At 43.2% G+C, this 13698-nt stretch overlaps 1 protein-coding gene across 2 annotated transcripts in view; it reads left to right on the forward strand.

Moving 5' to 3' along the window:
* Positions 1–13698, forward strand: part of CWH43 (cell wall biogenesis 43 C-terminal homolog) — a 60673-nt gene that overhangs the window by 25360 nt on the left and 21615 nt on the right. For both annotated transcript variants that reach the window (XM_077847967.1, XM_077847968.1), the window contains 4 exons: positions 2017–2096; positions 9566–9671; positions 10755–10890; positions 13219–13368. In XM_077847967.1, coding sequence (XP_077704093.1) covers positions 2017–2096; positions 9566–9671; positions 10755–10890; positions 13219–13368 — 472 coding nt within the window. The remainder of the gene's footprint in view (positions 1–2016; positions 2097–9565; positions 9672–10754; positions 10891–13218; positions 13369–13698) is intronic.

The following is a 13698-nucleotide window of genomic DNA, read 5'->3' on the forward strand; positions in this document are numbered from 1 at the left end:
GTTTTGTTTTGTTTTCCTTCTCTCAGCACATTAAAGCTGGTGTTCTGTTATCTGACTTCAGTTCTTGCTGAAGAAGAAGCAACTTTACAATTGCAAAGTTAGCTGCCAGTGTAATAATCCTGCTCCATTGGAGATCATCTGCCTTTTTTTCTCTGGCAGCTCTTACAATTTCTCTTTGTTTTGCTGTCCTGGAGTTTCAGTGTGATATATACGGATATGATCATCGTCCCCCCAGCTTGCTTGTTGGTGTTTGGGCATTCTGAATCTGAAGTGTCATGTCTTTTTTCACTTCTGGGAAATTCTCAGTTTTATTTCTGCAAATATTGTCTCTTTTCCATTCTTTCTCTTCTTCCTTTCTGACTCCACTTAGATTGTGTTGGATCTTCCTATTATCATCTCCATGTCCCTTAACCTCTTTCATAGTATCTACCTTCGATTTTAAACTGTCCCTTGCACTAATTCTCCATTTGGCTTTGTCTACTGCTACCTGTCTTGCCCACTGAGTTTCTAATTTCAATTATCATATAATTTTGTTTCTAGAAGTCTATTTTATTTCTTCACAGATTTTCCCAATCATCAATCTCCTATTCCTTAGTCACCCTGTTGAATACCCTCCTTTATTTTTTGACCCATGGTTAATAAGCATGCTTATTTTGTATTCTGATTCTAAAAGTTCCAATATTTGAAGTATTTGTGAGTTTGACTTTACAGGCTTTTCTTTCTTGCTGGTTTCTGCTCATGGAGAGTTATTTTCTTGTGTATTATTTCTTGTATATATTTATGATTTATTTTTACTTTAAGCTCATGGTCCTTGGAACATTTTCAGGGAAGATTCCTTGAAACCTGAGTTGCAAGGATCAGTTATGCATACATGTCACACATGAAAATTAACCCAGGAATTAGACGTTTCTCCTTTGCACAAAATCTTGGCTAATAGATTTAATAATTTCATAAAGTTATTTTTTTTATTCAAGTGTAATTAACATATAGTGTTATACTAGTTTCAGGTGCACAATATGATGATTCAACAACTCTATCCATTACACAGTGCTCAACACAAGAGTGTTCTTTTTTTTTTAAGATTTTATTTATTTATTTATTTATTTATTTATTTATTTATTTATTTGACAGAGAGAGAGAGCACAAGCAGGGGGACTGGCAGGCAGAGGGAGAGGGAGCCTGATGTGAGGCTTGATCCCAGTGCCCTGAGATCATGACCTGAGCCAAAGGCAGATACTTCACCCACTGAGCCACCGAGGCACCCCAACACAAGAGTATTCTTAATCCCCATCACCTATATTACCCATCCCCCGACCCATCTCCTCTCTGGTAACCATCAGTTTGTTCTCTATAGTTAAGAGTTAGTTTTTCAATCTCTTTTTTCTTTGTTCATTTGTTAAATTCTACCTGAGTGAAATCCTATGGTATTTGTCTTTCTCTGACTTATTTCACTTAGCATAATACCCTCTATATCCATCCATGTTGTTGCAAATGACAAGACTTCATTCTTTTTTATGGCTGAGTAATATTCCATTGTGTACACACACCCCACATCTTCAGTATCCAGTCATTTACACAAGCTGGTGCAGCCACTATGGAAAACAGTATGGAGGTTCTTCAAAAAATTAGAAATAGAACTACCACGTGATCTGGTAATTTTTCTTTTGGATGTTGACCCAAAGAAAATGAGAACATGAATCTGAAAAGATCTATGCACCACTAGGCTTATTGCAGTGTTATTTACCAAAACCGGCCCCCCCATTTTTGAAAAGCCAGTTTCGGGCAGCCCCGGTGGCGCAGTGGTTTAGCGCCGCCTGCAGCCCAGGGCGTGATCCTGGAAACCCAGGATCAAGTCCCACGTCAGGCTCTCTGCATGGAGCCTGCTTCTCCCTCTGCCTGTGTCTCTGCCTCTCTTTCTCTCCCTGCACCTCTATGAATAAATAAATAAAATCTTAAAAAAAAAAAGAGAAAGAAAAGCCAGTTTCTTTTAAATAATTATTTCTTCTTTCTGTTTAGTTTTGTGGCTGCTTGTTGGTGTGGGACTATTAGGATTAGGACTACGACATAAAGCCTATGAGAATAAATTGGGCAAAGGGGTAAGTAATGAAAAACTTTGATACAGAATTTTATATGGTATGTATGCATATGCACTTATTTATACACTTTATCATTATGCTTGCACTGTAGATCTGCATGTCATGACTTCAGGGCCCTGTAAACCATTTCTTGAACCCCTAGGGCATAGGCTGATAACAGAATTATTTCATGAAGTTGGGTTCTTGAGACAGGATAGATCCATTTGTTAAAGGCAAGCTGCTCATAATTTTGTTGTATGAAGTTATATATTCCATTCCATGATTTAATATATCTAAACTATGAAATAAAGAACTTTTTATAATGGGTTTTTTTTGTACTGTTTGGCAGATATTGCTGAAGGCAACAATATGAGAATCTGATTTAAAAATAATCTTGTAGATAATTCTTGAATTTGAAGATTATGGGTAGCTTGTGTACTGATGGGTCATGGAGGTTTTCTCGTCTTCCTCGTCCCTCTTGTTGTCTATAGTTTTAAATGTTTTATTGTTCCTTTCTCTTCTAGATAGGCAGGCAGAAGAAAGAGTCAGTTGCCGTGTTGTGCTTTTTCTCTGCTCTGGTGAAGTTTGATGTGCTCCATAATGCAGTTAGAGTTACAGTTTTGGCTAAAGCAGAATTTGATGGTTAACTTTGAATTTTAGTGTTCTATATTACTAGGCAGATCTTTTCATATAAATAAAAAGCTATACTGAGTATGGAGACCATGCTTCTCTTACCTTCATAACTCCAGCACCTCACAAAGTGATATTCAGAACTCCGTAGCTGTTTCTTTTGTTTGTTTGCTTGTTTGTTTGTTTGTTTGGTGACTATTTCTTAATAAGTAAATAATTCATTACATGATCTCTTTCTTTTGTCCTTTAATTGTTAGTTGTTATTATTGCAACATATGCCAGTCAGAAAAAGATACCTAATGTCAGCCAGGAACTCTTTACAAAAGGAGACATTTCAGTTGGATTTAATACCTGTTCTTCTTATTCATTTGTTCATTCATTTGCTAAACACTTACTGAGTATCTCTGTGTGCCTGGTCCCAGGGGTACAGAAGTAAGCAAGTTGGACTGATGCCCTGATGGAGTTTACATTGTGGTAGGGGAGAAAGATGGTATTCAGAGGAATAAATAAAGATGATCACTTTAGATCAGGCTTCTCAGAAGCATATAGGATTATAAAGTAGAGAGTAACGATGGGGTCTGGGTGGTTAGAGAAGGTTGCTCTGTGGAGGTGATGATACTTGAGTCAAAACTTGAAAGCTAACATGAAGCCAGTTATTCACAGAGGTAGGGGTGAGGGATTCAGGCAGAGGGCATGCTTGTACAGGGCTGAGGGGAAATAAGTATGGTGTGTTTGAGGCCCACCAGGGTGGTTGGTGTGACTGAAACTTGATGAGTAAGGGGAAGAGTGGTAGACGGTGAGGATGGAGAGGTTGTCAGTGTCCATCGAAAGATGAATGGATAAAGAAGATGTGGTCTATGTATACAATGGAATATTCCTCAGCCATTAGAAACGACAAATACCCACCATTTGCTTCGATGTGGATGGAACTGGAGGGTGCTATGCTGAGTGAAATAAGTCAATCGGAGAATGACAAACATTGTATGGTCTCATTCATTTGGGGAATATAAAAAATAGTGAAAGGAAATAAAAGGAAAAGGAGAAAAAATGAGTGGGAAATATCAGAAAGGGAGACAGAACATGAGAAACTCCTAACTCTGGGAAACGAACAAAGGGTGATGGAAAGGGAGGTGGGCGGGGGGTGGGGGTGACTGGGTGACGGGCACTGAGGGGGGCACTTGATGGGATGAGCACTGGGTGTTATGCTAAATGTTGGCAAATTGAACTCCAATAAAAAAAAAAAAAAAAGGATACAGAGGCTGGGGAGGGTCCCATCATAGAGGGCCTCACAGAGCACAATGAGGCACCCTGATTTTATTTTTCTTCCAATGGAAGCCACTGGAGTATTTTGAGCAGGAGCATGAAGAAACATGACATCTATATCTATCTATTCATCTATCTATGATATATATATACATATAGAAGTAGGAGGTATATAAATATATATACAGGAGTAGGGAGTATGGAGAAGTAGGGAGATAAGTTATATATATAAAAACTTGGCTTCTCTGTGAAGAATGGATCATAAAGTAGGCAGATAAGTTACAAGGCTTTTTCAGTTGTCCAGGAGAGAGACCACGGAAGTTTGGATAGGTGCAGTGGGTAGTGGAGTTGGAGAGAAGTGGACAGACTTAGAATATATAGTTGACCCTTGAACAATGTGAAGTTGAACTGCGCCAATCCGCTTACATGCAGACTTTTTTCAATATGTATGTTGGAGGATTTTCTGGAAATTCGCGACAATTTAAAAAAACTTGCAGGCAAAACACATAGCCTAGAAATGGTGAAAAAACTCAGCAAAAGGTATGTCATGAATGCATAAAATATATGTAGATACTAGTTTATTTTGTCATTTGCTACCATAAAGTATACACAAATTTATCATAATTAGTTAAAATGTGTCAGAACTTGCACACACAAAGGCAGACCTTACATGGCAACATTTGTAGGGGAGAGAAATGTAAACAAACCTGAAGATGCAGGTATTAGGTCATAACTGTATAAAATTAAACCGTAGTACATAATGTACTGCTGTAATAATTTCGTAGTCCCCTCCTGTTGCTGTGGCAGTGAGCTCAAGCGTTGTATCAGTTTAAGATCCTGTGTGATGCTGATCTCCTACTGAGCAGTTCTTCCCTCTAGTAAATTTTTTATTACAGTAAAAAGTGGTCTCTTGGGGCACCTGGCTGGCTCAGGTTAAGTGTTCAAGTCTTGATTTCAGCTCAGGTCATGATCTCGGAATCATGGGATAGAGCCTTGCGTCAGGCTCAGTGAGGAGTCTGCTTGTCCGCCCCCCACCCCCCGCTTGCACGCTCTCTCTCAAATAAGTAAATAAGTAAAATCTTTTTGATAGTAAACAATACCTAGACCTTGAGTGATGCCATGGGACCCATACAAACTGCCACTAGTGATGCTAGAAGTGCTCCCAAGAAGCAGAGTAAAGTCATGACAAGAAAAAGTTGAATTGCCTGATACGCTATACACTGGGGTCTGCAGTCACTAGCATCTTGAGATAAATGAATCCAGTGTAAGGACCACTGTAAACCAAGAAAAGGGAATTTGTGACGCTGTTGCTGGAGCCACACCAGCAGGTGCGAAAAACCTTGCCCTTGTGCAAAATGCCTTTTTATCTCATAGTGAAAATGCAGCTTTTGTGTGGGTGCAGGATTGCTCTAAGAAAGGCATAACCTCTAGGCTAATGTGACTTGAGAAGAAGCAAAATCATTATATAACAACTTAAAGCCAAAGGAAGGTGAAGGATCTAAAGCTAGAGAATTTAATTTTGGAAAAGTTTGGCATGGGGGACCCGTGGGTGGCTCAGTGGTTTAGCACCTGCCTTTGGCCCAAGGCGTGATCCTGGAGTCCTGGGATGAAGTCCCATGTCAGGCTCCCTGCATGGAGCCTGCTTCTTCCTCTGCCTGTCTCTGCCTCTCTCTCTCTGTGTGTCTTTCATGAATAAACAAATAAAATCTTAAAAAAAAAAAAAAAAAGCAAAGTTTGGCTTAAGAAATGTCAAGATAACAGGAGAAGTAGTGTCTGCCCACCAAGAGCCACCAAGAGTTCCCAGACACTCTTAAGGAAATCACTGAGGAGAAAAGACATCTGCTTAACAGGTTTTTAGTGCAGGTGAAAGTGTCCTATTTTTTTTCGGGGGGGTGGGGAATGCCACAAAGCACATCTATTAGTATGGCACCAGGATTTAAGACTGGAAGGGATGCACTAACTCCACTGTTTTGTGCAAATCCAGCTGCGCTTATGATGGGGACTTTTTATCTATAAAGCTGCTAACCCTAAGCCTTGAAGGGAAAGGATAAGCACCAGCTACCAGTCTTTTGATTGCACAACAAGGAGGCCTGGGCAATGAGAACCCTTTTTTCTGGAATGGTTCCACTGATACTTTGTCCCTGAAGTCAGAAAGTACCTTGCTGGTAAGGACGGCCCTTTATAGTTCTTTTGATAGGAGATGATACCCCCTGGCCACCCAGGACCCCATGAGTTCAACAACAAAGGCATCCAAGTGGTCTTCTTACCCCAACACACGTCTCTGATTCAGCCTCTACATCAGGGATTATATGGCCCTTTAAGTCCCATTACACACAGACAGCACTCTGTGAAAGGATTGTCTGCTCTGGCGGAGAACCCCGACAGATATGACCTCATGAAAGTCTGGAAGGATTATACCACTGAAGATGCCATTGTTTAGCAAAAGCCGTGAAAGCCATCAAGCTCAAGACAATAAATTCCTGCTGGAGTAAACTGTGTCCAGATGTTGTACATGACTTCACAGGATTTATGACAGAGCTGATCAAGGGAATCATGAAAGGGATTGTGGATAATGGGAAAAAGGTGGAGGCTGAAGGGTTTCGAGGTGCAGATCTTGGAGGGATTTAAGAGCGGACAGACACCACGCCAGAGGAATGAACAGAAGACAACCTGATGGAGACGAGTGTTTCTGCACCAGTGCCAGACATCGGGGAAGATCTAGAAGGAGCAACACCAGAAAACAAACTGACACTAGATAATCTGGAAGAAAGGGTCTAATTATTCAAGACTGCTTTTCCCTTCTTTTATGCCACGGACCCTTCTATGATGAAGGCAGTGGTGGAAGCAAATGGTGGAAGAAGGATTAGTACCATCTAGAAACATTTTCAGAGACATGAAAAAGCAAGACAGTCAGACAAAAATCACAATGTTTTTCCAGAAAGTTATGCTAAATGGCTCTGCCTCTCGTGCCTCCCCTTCCTTCTCCTTCACCGCTTCCACCTTCCCTGAGACAGCAAGATCACCCCTTCTTTTCCTCCTCCTCCTCGGCCTACTTGACGTGAAGACAATGAGGATGAAGGCCTTTATGATGATCCAATTCCGCTTCATGGACTGCGAATAATCACCATGCCATACGCTAAATAAATTTATGTTGTGGATGCGTGTGTGTGTGTGTCTTTGCCTGAACGTCTAATTCCTATCCGGCGAGAACTGTGTGAGACCTTTGGTGTCATCATCGGCACTGTCACCTGGGTATTCATCCCATAGAACACGGTGTACAAGACTCATATGGAAGGGGACAGCCTATCCTTATGTAGGCACAAGGTGAGTGTATCTTAATATAAAATTAATAACGTCTTCGTTTTCCTACTGTGAATTATAATACAGTACAGTAGGCCAGCCCCCACCCCCATAATTGGAAAACCCGTGTGTCGGTCTATTACTACAGGGAAGTGTTTTTTAAAAATATAATAGAGTTTGCAATACTGCCTTATAACTATGATGGTAAAAAAAAAAATAATAATAACTATGATGGTAATACTGGGTGCCATAAAATTTTTATAACAATTCATTCATTAGTCTATAGGCTCGGCTACCGTGAAGCAATCGTATCGATTACACTAGGTTACCATAAAACAAACTTATGGATATTGCTGCTGCTTCATTATCAATGCATGAATTGTCATAGCTGCGAGTCAATATGAAGTGCTTTTTCACATTATCTTTTCATTTTTGATGTCTACTGCTAGTAGTACCTTAACATCTACAGCGTTTTGTGACGTATAAAGCAATGTCATTACACGTCCTGACCCACAGTTCATCTTGTAAACAGATGATGTAAATTTATAGTATCAATAGCTCTAGTATAGCACTGCGAATCTGTTTTCTGTTCCTTATGATTTGTTTTAGATTGGATTTATTTATTTGTCAGAGAGAGAGAGAGAGCAAAAGCAGGGGGAGAGGCAGGCAGAGGGAGAAGCACCCTGTGCTGAGCCGGGAGCCCAATGAGGGACTCGATCCCACCATCTGGGATTGTGACCTGAGCCAAAAGTAGAGACTTAACCAACGGAGCCACCCAGGGATCCCCGTTGCGATGTTCTTAATGACATTTCTTTTGTCTAGGGTATTTTATTGTAAGAATACAGTATATAGTACATATGTGTGTTAATTGCCTGTTGTGTTATTGGTAAGGCTTCCAGTCAACAGGAGGCTGTTAGTAGTTAAGGTTTCAGGGAATCAGAAGTTACACGTGGATTTTCAACTGCGCAGGGAGGCCCCTAACTCCCCTGTTGTTCCAGAGTCAATGGTATTCTGAAAGTAGAGCTGATAGGATCTGCTGATGGATTAGATGTTGCTGGATGCGGAGAAGGAAGAAATCAAGAATGACTTTTATGCCTTTGACTTGAGCAACCGGATGGAAGGTGGTGACATTTATGGACAAGGAAAGAACAGGAGAATAGCAGGTTTTGAAGCGGAGAAATCCAGAGTTGACTATTGCTATAGAATTATGTGAAAAGGGATAGCTTGATGGATGTAATCATGCCTCTTGAAATCCCTGCTGGTGGTTCCATTCCCTTTCTATGACAGTCACTAAACTGAATGACCTTTCCTGTGTAAGGATGGGAAGCCCAGTTTATTGGGCCGGGTAGCACAGGGAGCTGTTTATGTGTGGTGGCCTTCTGTTGCAAAGAGGTTGCTACTTACCTTTCTCTCAACCTGAACTTGTATGGTCCACTTTGAGTTGTTTTTCCGGTTGTGAAGATGGATTTCTTCTAATCTAGCCAAACTCTTTCTCAGGATCCCTGTTATAGATCAGTTAGGTATGCATTTATTGAGATGGACGTTTAGGGTTGGGCCCTGATTCTCTGACTGAGCCCATGGCCCCAAAAGATAAACTCTCAAAGGGGGCGGTGCCCTTGAGCATTGGCCTTGCCAGTACAGTAGGGGAGCAACAGCATGCATGACTCAGAGTCAGCAGACTGCTTAGTAGCTATGACGAAGGACTCTGTGCATCCCCCTGTGATCTCATTCCTCTCCTGTGCATGGGGAACCTCTCCATCCAGAATATGATGCTTATCATTTTCATGCATTTCTTTATCTTGTTACTACCTACAATATAGCCCCAGACTATATTGTTTTTGACTTTACCTAAATGACATCTGACATATATATTTTGCAACGGACTTTTTTTTTTTTTTTTTTACTTAAAATCACCTTTATAAATTAATCTGTATGGAGATTATGAAGGCCTAACTTACTTATTAGGGCTGTGTAGTATTCCGTTTTATGTATGTCACACCATTTATTTATACCTTTTCCTATTTTTCCTGTTGAAACAACAGCCAGGTTGCTTCTGATTTTTTATAAACAGTGCTGCTTACAGACGCTCACTTTCCAAATAGTCCTCCTAATTGGCAAGCTTTGGCTAGAAGTTCACAGAAGATTTATTATGACAGTATCACCGAGCAAACAGCTCCTTATTTTCATGAATTAAATGTGGACAGATTCACTAAGAAAATTATTTTGCTGAAATATGAATTTTGGTAAACTGCCATTGTTCACAGTCATCTTAAATTACCATTAAAACCACTCCTCAGGCACCAGCCACAGAGGTCTCTGCCGCCATCTGGCCTTTTAGGTTTGGTTATGACAATGAAGGATGGTCCAGTCTAGAAAGATCGGCTCAATTACTCAATCAAACAGGTAAGCCTTTTACTGGAATTAGTTCCAGGCTTTGAGAGACTACTATTAATGTTTTTATTTTGAACAAGATCATAAGTCATGGGAGGAGGGTTTGCTGGGTCGTAAACTAATCTCTTAAAAAGGCTTTACTCTGGTAGGCAGCTGCAGAAGGATTAAGTTTCTATAACCACATCTGTCTTTGAGAGCAATTAATTCAGTTGATTCTGAACAAAGCCTCATACTGAGTATCTGCAGGGAATTCTTGTCATGCCTTCGCTCTTCGAGATCCTCCTGCTGGTGGCTTCTGTTGCTTGGGGACCCGCTGTTGGAGACCAGAAAGCAGCCACATTAAAAGGCAGAGTGGGTCAGAGTGATGCTCTTTTGTGAAGCAGATTGCTTTCAAGAGCCTAAGGGCCAGTATTTAAGTTTCTGTGCCCTGGGCTGCTCGTCTTCATACGTAGCATCCTTTAAAAGATGTGGGTATTTGGTTCTTCACTCAACTACGTGGAGCGTGGAGCAAGACACGCAAAGGCCGAAACTGCCCTGGTTATCCCCAACGATAAGCATGTCTCCTGAGAAACTGCTGGGGGTCTGTCGATTCTAATGCCACAAACTAATTTCCATGGTCCTTCATCCTGATTCCGAGGCCTCCGAGGCACATCTGGCCGGGGTCTGTAGAAACCAGGAAACTCACTTCTGTGCCAGCACCACGGAGGTGTTTTCTCAGCAATAAAATGCTGTTGCACACCACTCTATTATTCCTGCACAGCAGTTGAGTATTTGACAAAGGGATTGTGCTTATTTGAAGTTTTGGGAAAGGTGTCAAAAGCATTTGAAAATTTAGAAGTTACGATTTTATCCTTTCCTGCATTTCCTCTGGGTGTCCCGTGTTTTAAGTATGCTTGACATGGGTGGGGGTGGGAACTCCTTCTGTAGCTCAGGTTTGATCCACTTCACTTGAGTGACTCATTAGAAATGACTTTGGGGTTTTGTTTTGTTTTGTTTTGATTTATGAGGAAAGGCAAAGGGTTTAAGAATAAAGTTTTGCTACTTGTTTTTGCATAGCTGTGGCTAATCCCTATGTGCATCTCTGTTCCTGAATAGGTGCAGATTTCATAACGATTTTGGAGAGTGATGCTTCTAAGCCTTATATCGGGAACAATGACTTGACCATGTGGCTAGGGGAGAAATTGGGTTTCTATACGGACTTTGGCCCAAGCACGAGGGATCACACCTGGGGGTAAGTGAACCTTGGGAACAAGGCCCTGAAGACCAGGCATCCTGGGCTCTGTCCAGTAGAGAGTTGATGTTGTCATACCAGAGCCCTCTGAGTACGCCCCCGGGGTGCTTCCTGCGGGGGACGGGCAGGTGCAGAAGATACACATATTCCGTGATTGTTTGAAAGGTGTCCCTGTTGCTGGATACTTTCAGTTCTTCAGGATTATAAACCGTTCAGTGTAGGAGCCGAGGTTACAGCACTAAGCGTGCCTCGCCTGATGCTGCCTGCCTGGGGCTCACCTCCTAATGCGAAGAAACAGAAAATAAACACGGATGCACGGAAATACGGAAGAGTTTGAGATCATGATAAGCACTACATGGAAAAGGAAAGCGACTGGGGAGGAGGGGCAGGGGGACGGTCAGGAAGGTCTCTGTGAGAAGACCCTGCCATGAGGACCCAGGATCCGGCCTTGGGAAGAGGGGGGACCCGCCCGTGTAAAGACTCAAGGCGGGATCAGGTTTGTTGGGCCTGAAGAGGGGCGCTGAGGGGGAGCTGGTGAGAAATGAGGTCGAGGGTGGGCCCCTAATCTTAGAGAGCCACCTAGTCCATGCCGAGGACTGAGGACTTCAGTTCTGATGGGAAACCATTGGCTGGTTTTTAGGTAGGAGCCATCTGATCTGATTTACATTTTATTTTATTATTATTATTTTTAAAGATTATTTATTTATTTATTCATGAGAGAGAGACACACACACAGAGAGAGAGAGAGAGAGAGAGGTAGAGACACAGGCAGAGGGAGAAGCAGCCTCCACGCAGGGAGCCTGATGTGGGGCTCGATCCAGGGTCTCCAGGATCACACCCTGGGCTGAAGGTGGCGCTAAACCGCTGAGCCACCGGGGCTGCCCTATTATTATTAATTTTATTTTTATTTATTTATTTTTTAAAGATCTATTTATTTATTTATTTATTTATGTATTTATTTATGATAGACATAGAGAGAGAGAGGCAGAGACACAGGCAGAGGGAGAAGCAGGCTCCATGCAGGGAGCCCAACGTGGGACTCAATCCAGGGTCTCCAGGACCGCGCCCTGGGCCAAAGGCAGGTGCTAAACCGTTGAGCCACCCAGGGATCCCCCCTATTATTATTAATTTTAAAGATTTTATTTGTTTATTCATGAGACACACACATACACAAAGGCCGAGACACAGGCAGAGGGAGAAGCAGGCTCCCTGTGGGGGAGCCCCATGCGGGACTCGATCCCGGGACTCCGGGATAATGACAAACCAAAAGCAGATGCTCGGCCACTGAGCCACCCAGGTGCCCCCCCGATTTACATTTTTAAAAGACCTTTCGGGCTGTTCCTGGAACAGCGTGTTGGGGGCAAGAGTGGGAGCGAGCGGGGAGACAGGTGATGAGATGGATGCGCTGGCACAGGTGAGAGGGGACAGTGGAGCCGGGGACGTGGACAGAAGGGGGCCGACTCAGGAACTCCTTAGGAGCAGAGCTGATGGGACTTACTGAGGCTTTAGGTGTCGGGGCCGCGAAGGCACAAGGGCAGCATCTACCTTTTTCACCTGAACACCTGGTAGAGATGATGCCGCTTAATGGGAAGGGAACCACCAGGCAGGGGAGCCCGACTGGGCCAACTTGAGAAGCCTCTGGAGAGTCAGGTGAGGCCCGGGAGGAGTGCGGGCAGCCTGGAGGGCCAGGCGGGGTGTGGACGCTGGACGCGTGTGTAGGTCCCGGTGGCCTCACAGTGGAGACGCTCCCGCCGGGGGAGGCCGCCCGCTGCCTGGGAGCAGCACCGGCTCGGGCCTGAGCTCGGCTCATCCTTTCCGAATATGTAGCTCTGGACTCGGGGGGGGGGGGGGGGGCGGGGGGGATAGGACACGGTGTGTGTATCCTGCTGGGCAGGTGGCAATTTCTGATCCTGTAAATTGTTACTCCGAGCTCTTGCTGGCAAGATCGAACATTCCTAAATGGGTTGACCAAGATTAGAATGGTCTACGCAAACACGTTGCCAGAGTAACAATGAGAGGAAAATGGATTTCGTGCTATTACCAATTCTACCCTTTTTGTGTCTCCAGAGCATTTATTGAAACAGAGTTGATGGCGTTGTGCTTAGCGACACAGAGAGACACGCTAAATAGCAAAGAGATTTGTCGCCCTGTCGAGCTGATGCACATTAGTGCCGCTCGCTCGGTGCCCCTCGGTGGTTTGCCTGCATGGCAACACATCGGGTGTTTTGTTTTGTTTTGTTTTGTTTTTTAACACATGTGCTTAGTCCTGTCTCCATGGTATAAAAGGGACCGACCCTGATGCACGGGTTTCTTTTCGTTCCAATGCAGGATTATGGTTTTGTCACGATACCCGATTGTGAAGTCAGAGCATCACCTTCTCCCGTCACCAGAGGGCGAGATCGCACCAGCCATAACACTGACCGTTAGCATCGCGGACAAACTGCTGGATTTTGTGGTGACACACTTTGGGAATCATGAGTGGGTTTCTTTCATCTTTCTATAGTACACGAAGCCAAGAAATATCACCAATATATTACTTGGATTTCCATGCATTGACCTTTCTTTTTTTCTCCCAAAGTATTTTTCCTTATGTAGCTGGGTTTTTGGTGTGTGTGTGTGTGTGTGTGTGTGTTAAGATTTTATTTATTGGAGAAAGAGAGAGAGAGAGAACGAACAAGCAGAGGTGAGGGGCAGAGGCAGAGGGAGAAGCAGACTCCCCACCGAGCAGGGAGCTGGACTTGATCCCAGGACCCCAGGATCATGACTTGAGCTGAAGGTAGATGCTTAACCGCCCCAGTCGCCCCAGTT

This window comes from Canis aureus, chromosome 14, assembly GCF_053574225.1.
Source record: "Canis aureus isolate CA01 chromosome 14, VMU_Caureus_v.1.0, whole genome shotgun sequence".
NCBI classification, from domain to species: Eukaryota; Metazoa; Chordata; class Mammalia; order Carnivora; family Canidae; genus Canis; species Canis aureus.